Source organism: Pezoporus occidentalis, unplaced genomic scaffold (assembly GCF_034315485.1).
Source record: "Pezoporus occidentalis ecotype Australia unplaced genomic scaffold, CSIRO_AGI_Poc_V1 ctg147, whole genome shotgun sequence".
In the NCBI taxonomy this organism is placed as follows: Eukaryota; Metazoa; Chordata; class Aves; order Psittaciformes; family Psittacidae; genus Pezoporus; species Pezoporus occidentalis.
Genome location: NW_026913284.1, coordinates 902,065 through 922,897, shown reverse-complemented (window position 1 = coordinate 922,897; position 20,833 = coordinate 902,065). Strand labels below are relative to the sequence as shown.

Genomic DNA, 20,833 nt, shown 5'->3' with positions numbered 1-20,833 from the left:
TTAGATTGTATTTAAAGCTTAGAAAGTAGCTGACATTATCTCAATAATCTTTGTATAAATAATTTTGCTAGAAATGTTGTAAATATTTACTAAGTATACAAAAATATTGTAAAAGTCAAAGTATAAAAATAGTCTTACAGTGCTTTAGGATATTTTTATTTCTTTATTTCCACCACAAAGAAAATTATCTCATTCTCCTGCGACGGAATACTGTTTCTCATGCAGATCTACTACAAATCTAAGTATTGCTTTTTTGCATATGTTTTCTCTACAGATGTTTATAGATGAGCAATTGGGTCCATGCTGTCAATTTTTTTAAATTAAAAAATAAATCACTTCAAAAGTAAGAAAATATAAAAGGCTATGAAGTATTTTTTCTTAGTTTAATGCTTTCATACATAATAAATTACATTTCTATTCCTTCTCATTATGCATTTTATCATTGTGCAGACCGTGGACAGGTTTAGGTTTTTTCTTGGTGTCAGTAGCTTTTCAGGCTTATGTAGTCTACTGTCCTAATCTTGGTCATCGTATTGTTGCATGGGCCTATAAAGCAGACAGGTTAAAAGAACTAACTATATGTAGTATCTTGTCAACTCTAAGGAAGTCTGAATGTGGAGAGGCACCTACATTTTTTTCAAGTCACTTTGCTCTACTCGATCAGATAGTTTGCTACATACACATCTGCACCACCTCATCACAGCACTTTCAGGCAAGCTAGTTTCGTCACATGTCATCCTTCCTGTTCCTGTTGTTCTTGCCTTTCCTAGCAGCCTGCTCTAAGGCAGTTTGGCAGTAAGCCTCATAAAGTGGTTTTAGCAGTCTGGAATGGCCAAGCCATGTTAGCAGAGCTTATTGAGCCCTTTGCATCTGACCCTTTCATGAGGAATTGGCTAAATGTAATCTAAAAATATGCTTACCCTCTTTCTCTATCTGTATTGATGGAAAGCTATGCACAAGTCTCTTTCTTTGAAGACATGAACCATTTGCTTGTGTCTTTATTATGCTTCTGCACCAAATTTTTCTGGTTCCCACTTTCTTATTTCCTGTATTGTACTGCATGTGAGAAAATCTCCTTGCATGTTGAACTGCTTCAACATAGGACTGTAGGACAAGAGTTAAAAGAAGTTCTAGGATACAGAATTATCATGATTGTTATTACTACTACTACTATTACTATTTGCTCATCTCTAAAAAGCCCATGTTGTTGCAACAACTAGCAAGGGCAAATGGAAACAATTGGCAAAGCTCAAAACTACCATTATTGCATGTTCTTTGCATGCAATCCTCAGTCAAGAAACTTCCAGTGTAAGGAAATAGATACAAGCTCAAATGTTAGTTACATTCATTTTAAGATGCAGTCTCAGGGGAAAATATGATGGAAACAGAATTTGCAAAGCACAGAGTAGTAGCAAATTGCAAAGCAAATATCCCAGCTGAGTCGTTTTCCTTTCTTGTATTAACATGACTGAGATAGCATCTATTTTCATGTACTGTATTTTCATCTACCTTAATAGGGGAGGGTGGCCTTCCTAGGCTTAGGAGCCTGTTTTGCACGCACTCTGAGTATCCAGAAGCTGGTTTTGAATTCTTTTGTTGCTCTGGGTGCTCCATGTTCATGAAAATGAATTGTAATGTGCATCATCTGACTTAGAGTGGTTGTTTTAGTATGTTATTTTGAAAGTATGTATTATGACAAAATGTGTATTCTATTCATGGTAGTGTGCTTGTTAGTTGTGATGAATAGAATTTTAACTGTTTACATCAAGCTTATAGTGAGAAATTATTTGGGTTGGTTCATAATTTTCTCATAGCTTTACTAGCCAATTAGGACTTTCACTGTGCACGACTGAAAATGAATATTCAAAATAAAGAACTGGAGTTTTATTGGTATAAGATGTGTATTAATAGGTTTCTAGCATGCATTAGGGGGCTGCCTACTGAGAAAAGTCTTAAGACTAAAGAAGAATAAAAATCCATCCTACTGAAAATAGGGGTGAGAAAGAGTGGAAGATATCAGCTACAAGTTGTGTCCAACAGTTTGAATTATTACTCAGTCTCTGAATTCTGTAAACTACCTTAGTTTAAAGTGTTAGCTCATGAGTGAAATTAACAACTTGTTACTCATAAAAGATTATGGAAATGCCGTTTGTTTTTTTTTTTATAATAGACTTCCTATTTAGCAGTGGTACCACAAATCAAAGGGATAGATGCTTTCCTGGCTTCTGTTTTATGCAATACCATTATTTAAACACTTCATAGAAAATGTAAATAATAGGTTGGGATGGAAGGGATATAGTTATACTTAACCATGAACACTGCCAGGGATGGAGCATTTACCACTTCTTTGGGCAGCCTGCTCAGTACCTCACCACCCTCACAATAAAGAACTTCGTCCTTATATCTAACCTGAACTTAACCTGTTTAAGTTTAGGGTTAGGGTTAGGGTTAAGGTTTCTATTGCTGCAGTCTCTGATGAAGAGTCCCTCTCCAGCATCCTTGTAGGCCCCATTCAGATTTTGGAAGGCTGCAATGAGGTCTCCATGCAGCCTTCTCTTCTCCAGGCTGAAGAGCCCCAGCTTTCTCAGCCTGTCTTCATATGGGAGGTGCTTCAGCTCCCTGATCATCCTTGTGGCTCTCCTATGGACACCTCCCACTAAACCATGTCACCCAAGGCTCTGTCCAACCTGGTCTTGAGCACCGCCAGGGATGGAGCATTCACAACTTCCCTGGGCAACCCATTCCAGTGCCTCACCACACTTACAGTAAAGAACTTCCTCCTTATATCCAATCTCAACTTCCCCTGTTTAAGTTTTAACCCGTTACCCCTTGTCCTATCACTGCAGTCCCCAATGAAGAGTCCCTCCCCAGCATCCCTATAGCCCCCCTTCAAGTACTGGAAGGCTGCTATGAGGTCTCCACGCAGCCTTCTCTTCTCCAGGCTGAACAGCCCCAACTTTCTCAGCCTATCTTCATACGGGAGGTGCTCCAGTCCCCTGATCATCCTTGTGGCCCTCCTCTGGACTTGTTCCAACAGTTCCATGTCCTATTTATGTTGAGGACACCAGAACTGCACACAATACTCCAAGTGAAATCTCACGAGAGGAGAGTAGCACTGAGGTATATTTTGTCAGGCCACATGCATCTCCCTAGTCTATTTTTGTAGGTAACTATTTTTTGCAATCTTGACTAAAATACCACAAAAATTCAGAACATTCAAGACATTTTAAATCACTTAGAGTAATGCTATTGGGAAAAATGAGGCCATTTTCTTTTCCATACTTCCTGTTTTATGCATTCATTTTTTTAAGCATTTTTTTTTGTTCTTGACATTGACAGTTAAAACATAGTGTAGCTTTGAATGCTTTCTCAGAAATAGTGGAATAGTGATCTTTCAGATGCTTTATATGTTGATATGGCCTTATAATTTTACCTGATGTGTTTGTATATTGTTTTCCCTTCATCCCTAGCAAAGTCTGTTTCCCCTGTCCAATATTAAGAACTTTGAAAGAGATATGTACTTTTAAAATGGTAAATGTAGAAAAAAATAGATTGATATTGGGTAATTTTATCTTTGAAAGAAGTGTTTTTCAGTATTTAAATTTGAGCCTGAAATCAGCTGAATGCATTCAGCCTCATTCTGCATCAACTTTTAAGAATGCTGTCAAATATTTTATGCTAGGGATATTGAGTGAGAAATAAGATTTGAAGTTGCTTTTTTCATACAGTGACAAAAATTAATTATCTACATTGCCCTTTGAGTCTTAAAACAACTGTATGTATGTACACATAGATTGTTCTTAAAAGTTTCCTACATGACATATGTTGCAGTAACAAATATTCACTCAAAGTTAACAAGGAACATTTTTTCTTCATTTTTTTCTCTCAGTGGGCACAAAAGGTCTCATCTGTTATTTCCTTAAGTTTAGGGGTGGTTTTGAGATTATTGTTTCAACCATTTTTTTCTTCATTTACAAGTCATTCTTAGTACATTAACACACTATAAATATTGAACTTTAAGGGTTTTTCAGTATGCAGTAACTGACTAAACTTAAAATCTCAGTAAAAAAGAATGATGGATTAAATATCCAGATTTAGATTCCAGTCCTGCAGTTTCTTGGCAGCCTACAGATAGCCTGCTGCATTCATGCGGAGCATCACTGTCTTCAGGAATATTCAGGATCAAGACTTCAGCTGCAATTCTGCAGGTAGTGCCTAATCATATAAGTTTAATTATATTGAAATAGGAATATTCACATTAGTAACCTTTCACTGGATTAGGTTTTGCAAGATATGGATAGTGATACAGTTATTTATAGTTAAATCTTCTTGCAATTATTTGTTATTTTCGCAGTGTTAGCAATTCAGGATTTTTTTTTTAAATAAGAAAATATTCATAATAACAGAAGGTCTGTAGATAAATAATATAACTGCACATTTTTGATCCTCCAGAGACAGAGGTAGTAGATTCATTTTTTGTCAGAGCTAAGTGGCCAAACCACCAATGCTTTAACATTTTGGCTCTGAATTCTAGATTTCTTATTCTAATATGATTGTTCTCAAACTGGGGGAAAGAAAGGAATATGTTGCCCCCTATTTAACATTAAACATTGGTCTAATTTCTTTAGTTGTAATTTAGAAGACTGCTGCAAGTTTTTGGGACAAAGTTAATAACATTTGAAACTTATAAATGTGAAATAAGTATTAAAATGGTCGTTCAAGAAATGTACATGATGAAGTTTTACTACTATGTATTTTATTCTAGCTCTGCTCGCACATGAAAATATTGTTCAACAGAACTTTTCATCCTTGAAATCTCACTGATTTAGATGCTGGAGCTGTACCACATTTGTTTTTGTGACCATAGCTTAGTCTTAAACTACATCAGAAGTTTTTAATGTACAGCTGTGTCCTATTTTCTACATTGTCTTTGCCCACTTGTTCCAAAAAGTGTGTAAAATAAGTAAAAGAAAATTTACCTGAGATGTAGTGAGGAGAATATCAGTGAAATGAAGCCTCTTTGATCTTCAAAACTTCTGCCCTTGGGAGACTTGATTGGCTGTCTCCAAAAGCTCATGAGCAAAGCAATGGTAAGACAGCCAGCTGTGACTAAGGCCAGTGTAGTATCCCAGAAGGTACATGTGGTAACATGTACATTAAAGGCTATGGTTAATTTTATGCTGTCAATTTCTAGATAAAATTATATAAGCTTCTTTACCAAGCCTATGTCAATATAGTCCACTTAACAGCACTTAACTACAGTTTGTTGTAATTAATCTTTATTGTTCTCATGGGAAAATTCCCTATGGAACCTCCATCCCAACATTCTCTGTTTTAATTAAGTGTAGTATACTATAGTGATATTTCACATTTTTATAGCATGTCTCATCGTGCAGCACTTTCTTTAAATATGTGTAAAAATTGCTTGTAGTTTCTGACAATGTTAGCTGGGCTGAGAGAACTTTGGAATGGAAAAATACCATACAATGAGTGGAGTAAGTTCTTACTTCAGCAGAACTGTTGCTTGGTCAGGATCTTTTATGCCTTTTATGTTTCTTTTTTGTTTGGCATTCTTGCAAAATAGGTGGGTCCTCATGCAGCCTGCTGGACTCTATCTGGGCAATTAGGGGCAGTCACTGCCACTCTTGGAACCTTCTGCTGCCATGTTTCCAGGGTCTAAAGGTGTAAGAATGAGCTGAAAATAACAAGAAGGTGGCTAGTTGTTCCTAAGGTTTGGAAAATGAGTGCTACCACTGCACTTCCCAGTTAGAGAAAGTAAGTCAATATATTTTGTAGAGCTATGTTACTTACCTTGCAACTGCTCAGCCACTTCTATTAACTGCAAGCTGTAATGAATGTGCATAGCCATGAGCCTGCCAGCTTGCTTGCCATAAGGATAATTTGAGTAATCAAAATTAGCTTTCTAGCAACAGCTTCCAAGTCTTGCCAGTGAAGGAATTTGTGTTGATGAGCCTTCCAATACCATAGCTGCCAATATGTCATGGTCTTCAAGTTTCAGGATATGGCAAATAATCTAATGCTCCCTAGATTCTAAAGTAGACATCTGGGACAATTTGAAAATCAGAAATTGAAAGTGGCAGCAGTTTTATTTGATAAGACAGAAATCAGTGATGAAAAAACTCTTTGCCCATTCTTTTAAATTCTACTAGATATTCCAGTGCGAGATTTGGGCTCTATTTTGCTTGCACACAAGTAATGTTTTTGATTAATTGATTAACTGGACTGAAACCTTGAATTTTCTATTGCAGATTTTTTTCAAGTAGCTGTTACCATTTTACAAAGTAATGTTATGATATTTGGGGTTATATTAAATGCTATTAAGTGAAACCTGCTACCCCTGTATTTCTCTACCTCTGCTTTTCTACTAAGTAAATCACTGCTGTCATTAGTAGTTAAGAAAATGTTTTTCTGCTGTTGCCTTACTTGAAGTGTTTGTAATGGGCACCAGAAGCATCAGTACCTAGACCCAGTGCAAAAATGATAATTTATTTTCATAGGGGCTTATAAATATGGTGGAACTCCAGTAGAGAAAAACAGTTAAATGACTTTGTCGTGGCTGGACTTGTGATTCACTTTCTGAGTTCTGGTTGGTACCTGTGTGACTTGGATTTGCTAAAGTGACTTGCTCTTTGGTAATTAGTTGCCATTTTAGTGTAGCACTTAGAGTTACAAAATAAGCATAAACCTGCAAAAAACAAAAAAAAAGCAGCATCTACTTTTTGTTTCTGTCTAAAAAGAATGTACAAGGGTGAAAGGAAATGATAAAATGATGTGGAATATGCCTTGTCCTGCCAGTATTATGAAGTTGGTGGAAGTAGGATGCTGTTACACAAACGGAAGCTCCACTTTTTCTGCAGCAAACGGTAAATGAATATGATACAAAGCTTTCTTGTCTCAAATCCAACAGACTTGTCTCATTTAGATGTATTTAATGTATGTTGGCATCTGTATTTTCTTGATATTACGTTAAAATTGGAGCCAGGCAAAGATTTTATTAAAACTAAAGCTTGGCTCCAGTTCTGTAGTCATTCTTGATTTCCTTGGCATATGGCAGTGTCTGCAACTTTCTACACCAATCCTTTCGTTATTGTCAGCACATTTTACAACACAGAAATTGGCGTTGGTGTTCTTGTGCCTCCCTTTCTTGGCAGAACTGGCAATTCATATCACTCTCTTAAGTTGCATTCAGTAAATATCAACAAACATAATTTGCTCTGTCAGCAATTCAAATTTTTAACTAATGTTTTTCAATTTGTTTTTCCTCGTTATCATCTGTCCTTTTTATTGGACCAGTTCCTTTACTTTGTCCTCACTTCCAAGTTTCCCCCACTGTGCTTTCCATGCACATTTCTTTCCCACTGAGATTGTATACAAATATTAGAGCTCTAACTCACACTTTTGTCAGCAGGATGTGCCGCCTCTGTAGGCACACTCCGTTTAAATGAAAAGCCCCTTGGCATTACAATAAATCAAGTGATTAACAAGAAGCAAAATGCCAACCTCTGGCTTTTTTCTGTCCCAAAACCTTGTAGTGCACTGTAGCAAACTGAATTTTCTATCAAAAGGGAGCAGTCAATGTGTATCCTGAGACACGAGCACTGTAATACTGCACTGAGTACTGTAATATTGGACTGATATGTGGGGAACCTGGAGAAAGCTGTGAATTTTTTTATTTCTGACTCTAAAAGCTGCCAATATCAGACAAAGCCAGTCAATGAGGGCCAGAACATGTACAGCAGAAAATTGTGTTTGTTGTGAACTGAACAGCAGAATGCTCTAACATAGTGCCCTGGGTTGTGCACTAAGTAGCCATTTAACTGTAGAGAATTGTGCTGCCCACGTTATAAATTAAGCCACAGAAAATGCAACAAACGTGGCTGGTAGTTGGACATAGTTTTGTTTTTCTCTGATCATGCCTCCAGTACCTTGTGCTGCCTTGTGTTGGCCAGTGACTAGATGACTTTCTGTGGTGTTTAGACAAATCAGTTGCATTGGCCAGCTTTTGTGCTTACCAATTTGCTTTTGATCATTCACCCAAAAAACAGTACTATCCATTCATTGGAAGTGCATGCATTCTAAACATGATAATGCTGTATTTAAAATGCAACTGGAATACAAGTAGAAATGCATTTTATGTGGTGTCTTTTACAATCATTTATATGCTATATATGTGCAGTGACAGCAGTATTTCCTTCATATTCTTCTCCTTTTCATCTTGTAAAACAGTAAAAAAAGAAGGAAGGCCAAAATTAGGTGGAAAATTGAACTATTTTTAAAGTCTCAAGAACTGAATTGTAAGGAAAAGACAAATTATTAATTTGTCTATATGTGTGAGATAAATAGGTTTATAGATATTAAGGACATACTCATTGGAACATTTCTTTAGAGCTTCAGTGAACCTTGCTGTTCTTCTCTTTTAGCTAATGGTGATGAAAATCATTTCTATTTTCTTTTTCAAATTTATATACATCTTGGGGGTACTGCATGTGTAAAAATGTACAGGGAAGAGTGAGAAGGACTCTTAAGTGATATTCTAATTCAGTGGTATTTCTGTAACCTGATTCCTCCTCCATATGTTCTCAGTATTCTAGTCTAGAGCTAATCTGAAATACAAGACTGGATTGCAGAAAGAATCTGGCTTTCCGTCAACCAAACCCTTTTCTGCAAAGGGAAAAATAAAGAAACAGATGTAATTACTATAATGACGGGTTAGACCTTTAGATTTGTGCTGCAATCAGTGGTTCCTGTGGTGCTCTGCCGCAATCATGGTTTAGTGCTGACTAGAGAGACAAGACAGGTAAAGACTGTGAAACACTCCATCAGCCCTTGATCTAAACGCTTACAGGAGAGTCATACCTCTCATTTGGAGATGGTGAGGCTGGCTGCAAATTTAAGGGCAGCAGAGTGGATTGTCTTGGAAGGAGAATCTTGGAATATTTTTCATGTGTGTATAAATTAAATGAATAAAATCCCCCTAAATTAGACCCTTCTCTCCTGGGACTTAGTAGTAAGCTGCAAATTATTTTTAATCATATAAGGCTGTTGTATCTACCATATACATACAAACACACGAGCATTACAGATGGCATACAGTTATTAATCACAGTTTAGTAATCACTGTTTAGTCTTCAGTAATCACATAATCAAAGAGAAAATTTCGATTGTGTAGTGGGATATGCTTGCCAGAGCTGTTATATTTCCAGTGCTGTCAAATCAATGCCAAAATCATACTTTCAGAATTTCTTACTTCTTTATTCTCAAAGTGTACGGCATTAGTAAATTCATTTTTTTTTCTGAACCTGAAGGCTTGTTGAATTATGGATTTAAAATAAGTATTTCCAGCTGATGCTGATGGAACTCTACGACCATTTTATAACCGTTCAGGATAAAGTGTATTGGACCTAATCTGGAAACTCATTGATGCAATTAATCCTTATATCTGTGAGCTGTGTCAAGGAAGTGAACTGGAACTTTTGTGTAAGTAATAGTTACAGAACGTCAGTCATTTAAATCATGATTATCCCTGGAAAACAACAAAAGATTAGCTCTGGTAATCATTTTTTTGTAGACATCACAGAGATTAAAAGCAACTGTTTTGCAGAACTACTGGAGTATACCTTCCATGGTTTGCAAATGTCATAATCTATAGAAATTTTACTAATTTCACTTTGAAAATGAGTTTGCAACGTTATTTGTCACTTTGCCAGCCCTTATCAGTACATTCTCAAAGAGTTCATCTGGTTAGAAGGATATCCTAGCCAAAGGATACCAAAGGTATGTTTCATTCCCTTTGCATCTTTGTTGCAAATAAAAAGAAGATGAGATTGTCGATAGGACTGGTGTCAATCAAGGGATCATTTTCTCTTTTTTGATATGCTGCAATAAAAAGGGGTTTCATTTACTTCTGATCATTAATTGCCAAAATCTGTACAGGACACTTCATTCCCACTCCATTTCTGAGTTTGGTGATTCCCAAGGCTGAGCAAGAGAAGTGATAACAGGAGAACCTTAGAGATACCTATAAAGGCAGAGATAAATTCAAAGTGATAATATTAGACTACATCCATATGCCAGGCAAGTTATTTAGCTTGACTTAAGAAATATTGATGCTATGCTCTAGCTACTTCATAGCCTCATGACACGTGTCACTCACTGCATGAGCAAAAACATTTGACAGTGTACAATAACCTCAGTTAAAATTAATGTATTCATGCGAAATGTTTTATTTCTCTGAGTAGTATATATTGCTGTTGTGATGCTATATTGAATTTTTCTGGACTCCATATTTGTAATCATTCCATTAATGTGTAGTTAACTTCCACACCATAGCTTTTATTTATATTCCTTAATTGACTTTGAAATGCAGCACAAAGGTTTCATCCTTTTAGAGGGAGAGGTTCTCTCCATCTTCCAGTAAAAGCTTTTGATGTAAATGACTGAGACCAAGCCTGTGGCTATTATGAATGAGTTATTAATCTGGTTTACTTTCTCTTATTCTAGTTAGAAGCCAAGGATCATATAAAAATACTAGGTATGTTTCAAGGAATGTTTAGTGTTCAAAAATAATAGGTGCAATCAGAAGGTAAGTATAGGTTGGATAAACAAGTAAGGACGGGTTTCTGAAGCCTGTTTGTTATAGTCACAGCAGATTACATTTCAGTAGATAGTAGCTAGCCCCTTAATCCTTCATGTGATTCTCCGGGACAGAAGTATCACACATTCACTCCTGCATAAATCCTGTGTATTATGCTGGCCAGCATTCTTACTCTTTTAAAAGGCAGAAGTGGTCCTTCTCTCACTGTTTATTCAAAGCAGGTGATGGATGCAACATTAAATATTTAAATTCCCCTTTGGGCCCAAAGTTAGGTTTATAAATGCAGCTTCTCACAATTAAAGTGTTCCAAAGATAGTATCTGCAAGACAGAAGTGTGTTAGGGTGGGATGCTGAGTAAGGAGAGGAACAGACACTATTGGTTATCTGTTGTAGAGCCAGTGATTATGGGTTGCAGTCTGGCTAGGCATGGTTAAGTTCATCTGTATTTAATACAGGCAATGGAGGATTCTGAGGAGAAAGTTTAAAGAAGAAAAGATGGTGAGCAGTGAAATGGAAAAAAAAATAAAATGTTGAAGTACTTGTCAGAAAAATAGATGTTTGAGATAGTTACTAGTGGTGCTAATGTAGAAGGGTGACCTTTCAACTGACAACCCTGTAAGCTGGATAGATATCAATGATGAGAGACCTTTAAATGTAAACAGAAGAAAAATAAGAGAGAAGATCTAGCTTAAATTGTCTATCCTCATGTAGGTAGAATGATTTCCAAAGTGCAAGACCTTAGGCGTTTTGTCTAAGATGAGATTGCAGTAGTGAAATTCTGAAGTGATTCAGGCTCAGGCAATTGTTTTGGCATTGCAGGATGAGGTGAAATGTTGTATTTTAGGAACTGTTCTGCAGGATGTTCATGGTAGCATGTTCATAAATCAGATATGTAAATCTTTAGTAGTTTCATTACCATTAGAATTTTGTGTAATGATAACAAAGCATCAGAGACATTGATTTTCTTTTCCTGCCTAAGAAAACTATATCAGAAAAAGAAAATAAGATTTTCCTTTGTTCCATTATTATCCCATAGAAGATGATCTTTCTTTAGATTCAGAGCCTCTATTTAAATTTCTTTTCCTAAAATGCTCCTTTTCAATGTTCTCCTACTGGCTTAAAAGAAATAGCATCAATCTCATAATGTATAGAATATTTTTTACAGAATATGTGTTAAGGTAGTTTTGAAATCTAGATATAAAACTGAAAGAAAACAAGTACTGTCTAGAGATTTAGTCTCTACAGAAACTGTAGGATTGAAGGACATAGCCTTCAATCACTGTCAAATCTATGAAACGAGCAGACTTTTAAGAGGGCAAAAAGTGCATATGCCTTCTAAGTTTACAATGCCATTTATTTTTTAATTGTCTTTAGGTGTTTGGGTATGTGATTATAGAGTCTTTTTTTTTATAATATTTTTCTTAGTATATGCAATATTCTCATTATTGCAGAAAGACAGGAATTTAATTAAAAAAGATCGTAAAATGTACTCTACCTCTGTACATGCATACTGTATTGATTAGGAGACTGGGCTGGAGCATCTCAAAAGATCCCTTCTGACCTCTACCACTTTCTGTAGATATTCCAGCAATCTTCTCTTGTCTTAGCTCACACCAATGAAAGAAATGTGATCCTTAGAACTTGCAACATGATCAGGTTTAAATGGGTAGTTTGTGGGCATATCTTTTATATTAGTGCTTTAATGTGAAGATCTAGGAAACTGGAATTGTATACAATTAGTTCACTTTACAATATTTGTAAGAGAGGAATTCATTGTGATGTTTTTCCAGTTTTTAATTTTATTTTCTTTTTCCCCTATAGCTGGGCCTCTAGAACTTCCTCTCTTTGAGCTGATCCCATCACAAAGACAAGTGGTTTTTCATGGAGACCGCTTGCCATTTCAGTGCACTGCAACATATGTCGACAATACCACCCAAGTACATTGGTACCATGCTGGTCAACTGATTGAAACACATGAAGAGAGAGGCATATATGTGGAGGACAGCATCATTCATGACTGCTGCTTAATTACACGGTAATGTATACCCCTTGTAATAGTCAGACTTACAGGCGAGCTGAACAGATTCAGCACTTACAATAAGCCTTATTAAAACATGCATCGGGAATTGTTTTTTGGAGCAATTCAGTTGCATGCTTCAGTCTGAACGCACAGAGGTAGAGATTTTTCATAGCTACGAAATCGTATAGCATGTGTCTAGGTATCGATATTTGATCAACCATGAGTTGGAAACAGATCAAACCAGTTTCTTACACAGTAAACCATGAGATTAAACTGAATTTAGAATAACTTCAGTAACATGAGAGTGACTTACAGGAAAACTACTTTTTCATGACACCACCTAAATGTTTGAATTTGATCTTCCTGTGAAGAACTATCATTTTAAAAGGCTTAGATTATTTTTTTCAGGTTCCAATATACTGCAACCTGTCTTCTTTAGTTATGTCATCCCAAATTTGTTTCCTACTAAAATATTTCTCACCTTTCTGTGACTTTTAGCATCTGTGTCTCTGTGTGTTTGATACAGAGATCTATAGAAACCTTTCCTGATATGAAAAATGTAAGAATGAAGTAGAATAGGCTTCTGTAAAAAAGGAACAACTAATATTTGGCAGTGAATATATCATTCCACTTTTAATTCAGTTTCCCCTTTTAAATCTTAATAAATTATTATAAATTTCTGTGTTTACTTTTGGTTTTCATCATAGATTATTGGCATGTCACTAAATGCTACTAAGCCGATGCATATGTCCTTTTGTCCTCTGCCAATTTCCATCTAAAAAATTGATGATTGATCAAAAAAAAAAAGTCTGATTATCCGTCTGTGTTCTGCCTTTCTCTTTGTGGAAGATAGAGTGAAAATAGCTATGCTAATTAGCTCTGGATCATCATTATCATCTTTTCACTCAACCAGTTTCTATTAATATAATTGACCTAAAATGCTTCTTGAACTATCAAATGAAAGTTATGAAGGGAGTCAAAGTAATTCCTCTCCACTGAGGTCATTTTGCTTTATTAATTTTGTGTACTCTCTGATTATTGGACCCTTTTTGAAGTCCTGCAGATCTAGAGGCGTAGACCTGACCTATTCTCACAGGTACTGGCTTTCTTCTAATACCAATGTGTATGGCTATAGCGAATAATGAAGAAGACTGTTAGGCCAATTAGTATGGTAATGCCAAGTGCATGAGCTATTATATAACTGCCAAGTCACTTAAATTAAATGTTCTTCTTATTTCCATGACATCAAAATTAAAAGACATGCTGTTAATCACCTTATATGTTTCAGCTGAATTAATTTTGCACTACATAAGCAATTTGTAGAGTAATTAACTGAAATTGTCGAAAAATGTAAAGATTTTCAAAATAATTATTCTTTTAAAAAAGCAGGTTTAGAAGTAGTTAGACTGAATTTTACCTTATATTGCTTATATTTTGCCATACTGTTAAATAAGAATCATTGTCTACCATAGCAATATATTTAATAAGGGTGGTTGATCTGCTACTTACCTTGTTTTCTGTGCCATTTGATAGGTAACCTTGATGCTTATGTTGCAGCATGCAGTGGGACTAGGTATTCAGAAAGAATGTTCTCTAAATACATCATCATATTTGCAGTTATAGACTGGAAAAATACTTTGACTTTTCCAAGTTACATGATACAGACTGTCAAAATGAGACAAAATATTTTTAATTAAAATCTTCATAGACACTGATTTAAAAGTGTATGACATTTTAATTGCTCATTAATTTGAGCTGTGTTTTACTTTATTCTTAAGTAGTGCATCGATACTGCCTTAGAACATACAGCATAGTCCTTATCCAGTCAAAAATATTCAGGCAGTCATGTCTCTGCTTTGATCAAGGGGCTGATCAAAATTAACTTACTAAAGGCATGAGGCATATATACTTTTGAAACTAGCTTTTAAAAACAATACTGTTTTGAAGTCAGTGATTTTTTTTTAATGTAAATTATGGAGATTATTGTATCTTCATGTTGCAAATGAGAAAATATTGGGCAAGTTATGATTGTAAAAACTTTCTTCAGCATTTCTTAATTTTAATCCCATCATTATAACAATATATACTGGAACTCAGTTTGCATCATTATTACATGTTAAAATAATACCCAATAGCATACTTATTACGTGTTACAGTAGTATGTAATAATATGCTTGTTACATACTATAACACACTAGCTTGTGATAGCTCTTAAGGCTAAATCACAGTTGTATAAGACCCCTTGAAAGTGTCTTCCTGAGGTTATCATGTGTTAAGGGTGGGATTTGGAGTAAAAATAAAGGTAATTCACTTACAGTGTCATATTTTGCCTACTCTTTACAGCAGATGTCCACCGTCTGTGTTTTTCTGTGATTGCCCTAAAGGATAAGGTTTGGCTTGTCCTGCTTAGCAATTTAAAGATTGCTGAAGCTAGTTTTGAACAAAGAGGTGTAGTCCTGTTCCAAAAGCTGCTTATTCAAACATTTTTAGATGGTTATTTTATTGGGTAGTTCCAGATATTTCTGGACATGGATTTACAACGCAAACATCATACTAAACCCTTCTGTTTTATTAACTGGCACAGTAAAAGGATAAAATATCCAAATGTGTATTTTTTTGTCTCTTATGATAAAGCAGAAGAAGCTAAAATAAATGTTTTTGTTACAATAATTAAACTAAAGTTTTGAACTGAATTCCGGCCTGTGACATTTTTCTTGGCAAAGAGTATTCCCTTATAGGAAAGCTTGAGAAGGTGTTTTCAATTCTGCTGCTAGCTCACATTTACCATTTCTTGCCAATGATAATAATATTTTATTTTACTCATGTTGAATTTTCTGTCATTATGCCTGTGTATAAATGTCATAGTCATACATGAAAATGTGTGATGTGGAAGCAATTTCCTATCATCTGTGAATGGATCTAGCTAAATTGTTACTTGTGTTTCCATGAAGACAGCCTAATTTTTTAAGCGTGGAATATTAGATTATCACTGTAAGTGTCAATGAAACAGTCCATATCCCTGAAACCACCTAGAAGGCGGATTATGTATGTTTCTCTGCGGCCCAGCGTCTTTCCCAACTTCCCCACTGTTCCCTTTCAGTGTTTGGAGTGAGAGGCTAGCAGGGCAGTTATAGAATTATAGAATCATATTATAATATTAAATTTAAAAAGGAAAAATATTGTAGTTTTATAAACCAAACAACTTCACGGTAGTAGAGAGGCTTTAATTTTGAGGAATTTTCTTATTTACTGTATATACTAAAATCACAGTTTTAGTCTTTTTAGTTCTATTCTGTGAATACTTTTGTAGAGTGTTCAACAGTGCTTACGCTTCTGACAGCTGTAATGGCTGCTCTGGGACCATTACAGTTCAGAAGTACTCCTGAAAACATTAAACAGTGCATAAAGTTAAGAAACCATAAAAAGGAGTGCTACAACTGGAGAAACTAACATGCTCCCAACTAAACCTAGGATAGCAGGTTCTAGTATCAGAAGTGTTTTTCAGATGTAATACTTGTTGTATAGATAGTCTGGAAAGGCAAACTATTAGGTCTCAACTGGGATCCCCCCCAGTGTTTTTCTCTTAAATAAATTTAAATTGAAAAAAAAGCAGCTTAAAAAGCTTGAGGTTTTAAAAGCATCTAGGGCTTTACATTTTGACAGCTGTCAGTACCAATATGAGATGGTCATAAGTAAATAATGAAGGAAATAGTAGCATTTGAGGTAACAGAAAATGAAACTACAGCTGATCCATTAGGTGTAGCAAGGATAGGGGAAATAGTAAGAAAACTGATTTTAACATTTATACATAAAATGTGTTTATTGATTTCTGACAGATGCATTTAGAGGTATATGATTATTTGAAAATGTCCAAACTTTCTGTCTGCAAAAGAAATGTCTGACAGCAAGGAAGAGTTTCAAATAATGATCTACTTGTACTGTAATAGAGAAAAAATGAGGAAAAAAAAGGAATTAAAATGTGTTATGGATTAAAAAATTTTGGTCATCATTTTTGTAATCTAAAGGGGGTTTTGAGTCCACTTAGTAATTTTTAAGTGTTTGAAATGATCACAGTAGCTATTAGTTAAGAGTTTGGAATCTGGCTGAGACAGTTTCACTAAAAGAATAAGTATTGTTTCTATGATTATAGAAAGAAAATCGATTCCAGGAGTAGACAGGTAGTGTCATGACAAATTTGAGGTCCAGGCAAGCATTCATTATGAGAAAGAACAAAACACTTACGGAATTTCTGTGAGAAAGACAGAAACTCTATGCCTGTTTTTTGTGGAAAGGATCCAAATGACCTCTGAACTTCCCTAACAGTTTGTGGCAAGAATACATCTGGAAAAGATATGAAGCAAGCAGTAGTGGTTTGGGCTGATACTAGCTTCAGAACAGTCCGAAAATGGTATAGCACTGAAGAATGTGTTTCTAGTTAGATAAAAAATTGGAGATTCATATATATGCCAAATCATGCAAAATATTGGATGTTCATTCTGCACAAGGTTAACAAAAATAAATGTTAGAAACTGATTCAGAAATGCAGATATTTTATAATCATTTTGTGTTCTGCTGTCATGTGCATTTGAAGATGAGCAGCTGAGAGTCATGCTGAAAAGCCCAGGGAAATCAGCAGAAATTGTTTAGTGCTGATATTTTGTTGGTTCACCTAATTGACTCTGACCCTTAGTTGTCAAGCAGTCAGGAAAGAAATGAAGCAAAATAACCATTTAAATTGTAAATCAATGTTTCAAGATTACTTTAAACCCTGTAGTCAATGGTATACAGTTTACTTCAGGCTCTGGAGGCATCGAAGAATAGTGACAGATGCACCTTTACCAGCAACCTTCTCATATATCAGACAGGAAGTTAATATTTCAAATTCTTTCAGAATATTATGAAATAAACAGGCGAAGGGTTTAATTATTTGAAATTAAGAGAATGTTCCTGTGAATTAATCTGGAAGATTAATTAAATTTAGGCCTTTTCTCTAAAAATCTTTCAATTATCTGAATAAAACTCAATGACAGCTTTATTATTAGTTGGTTTGGGGAATAATTCAAAATACAGTTGTAACAATATGTACTAGTACAATGAAAAACAAAAGCAGCAACCATGATACCATCTATCATTAAAGGAGTAGGCCACTATGTAAGAATTGTGCTTTGCCATATAAACTGCAGGCTTGAGTAACTGTTTATTGAAACGTGTTTGGGAAATAGGTATTTTCACAGACAAATATATGCAAGTGGTTTTGGCTGATAGAATGAAAAAAGCCATAGAGAAATAGTAAGTCAGAATGGTATGAAGAAAATTACGGAATCCCTCTTGAAGAACATTATCATTATTTTGATGTTGAGAACAGATTATGAAGATGCATTGCACTAAACTTTGACCTCTCACTTCCACCTCTGTTTATTTCCTGCAGCTATGTATGGGTCCATCCAGGCACACCACTGAAATAAAATGTTAAGTTCAGTATTAACAACAAAAAATTCTACTTTCCCCCCTGCTGTGAGGTTTTGCCTTGACTTTCTAGGGCCAGAATGATTTTATCGTGGCTCTTCAAACCGCTGCAGCTATGCAGCTGAGGAAATGCTGCACTGCAGCAGCAGTTTGGAATGAACATCTCAGGCCTGGCTTTTTTTTAATTACCTTTCCTGTCAACATGAATGTGAGGTACAGTTTTACATTTCAGTCAGTCCTGGCAGTAGTTTGTAATCCTGTGCATCAACTGTGATTATCAGAGCAATTATGACTCTGAAGTACTGGTACCAGGTCACTCACCCTAGATACTGGTGAAGCAACCCATTTCTTTAAAGCAAAACATGTTAGAAATATTAAAACGAATAGCTGAATTAATTTTTACTTTTCGTGTATTTCAATCTAGTCAACATAGAGAACATATTGCAGGGCATATTCCTTATAATCTAACAAAAAGCTGCTCCATTAGCAGTCTGGAACTCAATGAAAAAGGTCCAAGCCCCTTCCCTTCTTTCTCCCTACAGGATGCAAGAGCCCTCTTTTTAACTGTTTATGATATTTTGATTGGATAACCCCTGGCCATCACAAAAAAAAAGTTTACACTGTTAGAAATACACTATATACTAGAGAAATAAAGATTGTTCCTGGAGTTCTTATGTAGGAATCTGCTATATCTTACCTACTTTTTAGATCTTCCCAAATTTCTTACAGGTCAGCAAATAAAACAGGTCTGTATTCGACCTAATACACAATTACTTTATCCCATAAAGCATACATTAAATAATTAATTTCTGCATTTAGATTCTGAATAGAGAGAGTGGGAAATTCTGTCAAAGTATTCTGAATCTGACAAATAATTTGAAATTGTAAAATTAATGTAGTAGTTTTGTTTTGGGCTTTATGTAGTTTGGTGGGGTTTATGCGGTTTGGGTTTATTGCGGGGGGGGGGCAGGTTGTGGTTTTGTTTGTTTGTTTGTTTCCTTTTTTTCCTTTTCTTTTTGCTGGTCCAAGTGGCACCTAATCAAATAATCAAGAATTGTCTTAAGTAGGTTAGCACTTCTGAATCACCTTGGAAATATTTTACTTTAAAAGCTTTTTATGTAATTTTGGCTATTGGACTGATTGTCATAATGTTATTTTTGTCTAAGAACCTCTGATAGTGTACAGATCACAAGAGTTATGCTAATGAAATAAAGCTTCCTCTGGATATAACTTTGCAGCATACAGACTACTTAAGGGCAGATGAAAGGCATACAGCAGTGTAGCACTATTTCCCCAGAAGACTGCAGCTGTATTCATCCTGCAGTCAAGCTGTTTGCTGGTATAACGAGATTAATAACAGTAAACATATTTGAGCATCCCTAAACTTTTCACCACTGACAATGCAGCTCAGTGATAGACAAAAGGTTCATAAAGTACTTTGAATAAGCTCTGTGAATAAGCTCTGGCCCAAATTTACTCTCCTCACAGCTTTAGAGAACTGTGCCATCACAGACCTGCCAGCTGTCTGAAGACAGCAAGAGAAAGCTTTGAGTGCTCTCGAGCTGTTAATACCTTTTCTTTCCCTCCCCACTTTACATTCTTGGCTAGCTAGACTAGCATGTGTTGACTCTAGGACTGTGGGAGTATGAAGATAAATGCAAGCATCTTTATGCACACCCTTCATTGCAGCACAGTAGCTGGTAGTCTGTCTCTACCTGACAAGCTCAATGAGAAAGAAAAGGATCATACAAGCCAGACATGTTGTGGCATGTTGTAGAGTTATTTAGATTTCTGACTCCATTTCTGAAGATCATTTGGTAGAGTCACTCTTAGATTAGTACTTGTTTTTTCAATTTTAACAAATAGATGGCATAAAGATGTAGGTCACAGGTTCTTTCACATCCACCTACAGAAAATGTATCTAGCTATTGGGCAAATGTTTACATAACAAATTGGTAATATTAGACAATATTTTTGAACATCTGCATTGCAGTTGAAGTAACTTGAGCCATACAAAGGAAATAACACGAGGAGGTTTACTAATTGACATAAGGGTCTTTTCTCCAATTTTGGAAGTAGGTTGGGTTTTTTGTGTTTTTTTCTCTGTCAATAAATTGTCATTAAAATTAGGTCCTTTCCATTGCCATCTCTGAAGTCCAACTATTGTTGTGGTTGTTGGATACTGATGTGAACAACGTAGGTAAATTATAGTAGAAGCAGCAAATTATGTTTCTTGGGTAGCTACAGATGGCGTTAAATGGTAAATTATGCTTTGCTTTTATATTCAATCAGAAGAAACAGAAAATCATGTGCATTGAATTTCCCAAGTGTATGATAAATCTGAAAATATTTGCCAGACATCTAGCATAAAATGAGTACTGACTTTAATCTTAGTTTTCTCTTACAGTTGCCTGGCCACAAACTTTCTTTAAATGCCATCAACCTTCTAAAGCTGTTTCTTTCATGGATAAATAAGTAATGTTGTCAGAGAGATCAGACTAGCAATTTAAGTCCAGTTAAAGTGCCTAGATTTACACATTCTGTCTTCATTTTCCATGTTTTAACCTTATATCCCCTGTGAAAGTCTGTATTCCAAGCAGCAGTGTACTCTGGAGACCCACACTCATTTTTTAGATTTTATGTTAGTATTAATAATTTATGGTGGTATGGGTTGGATGCAGGTTATGCAGGCCTTCTGACCAAACTGTAGGAGAGCATTCACTATTTTATCT

At 35.5% G+C, this 20,833-nt stretch overlaps 1 protein-coding gene across 1 annotated transcript in view; it reads left to right on the top strand.

Moving 5' to 3' along the window:
* The window catches only part of ADGRA1 (adhesion G protein-coupled receptor A1), a 286,313-nt gene that overhangs the window by 116,056 nt on the left and 149,424 nt on the right, over positions 1-20,833 (top strand). The window contains exon 7 of the mRNA XM_062610365.1: positions 12,437-12,650. Coding sequence (XP_062466349.1) covers positions 12,437-12,650 — 214 coding nt within the window. The remainder of the gene's footprint in view (positions 1-12,436; positions 12,651-20,833) is intronic.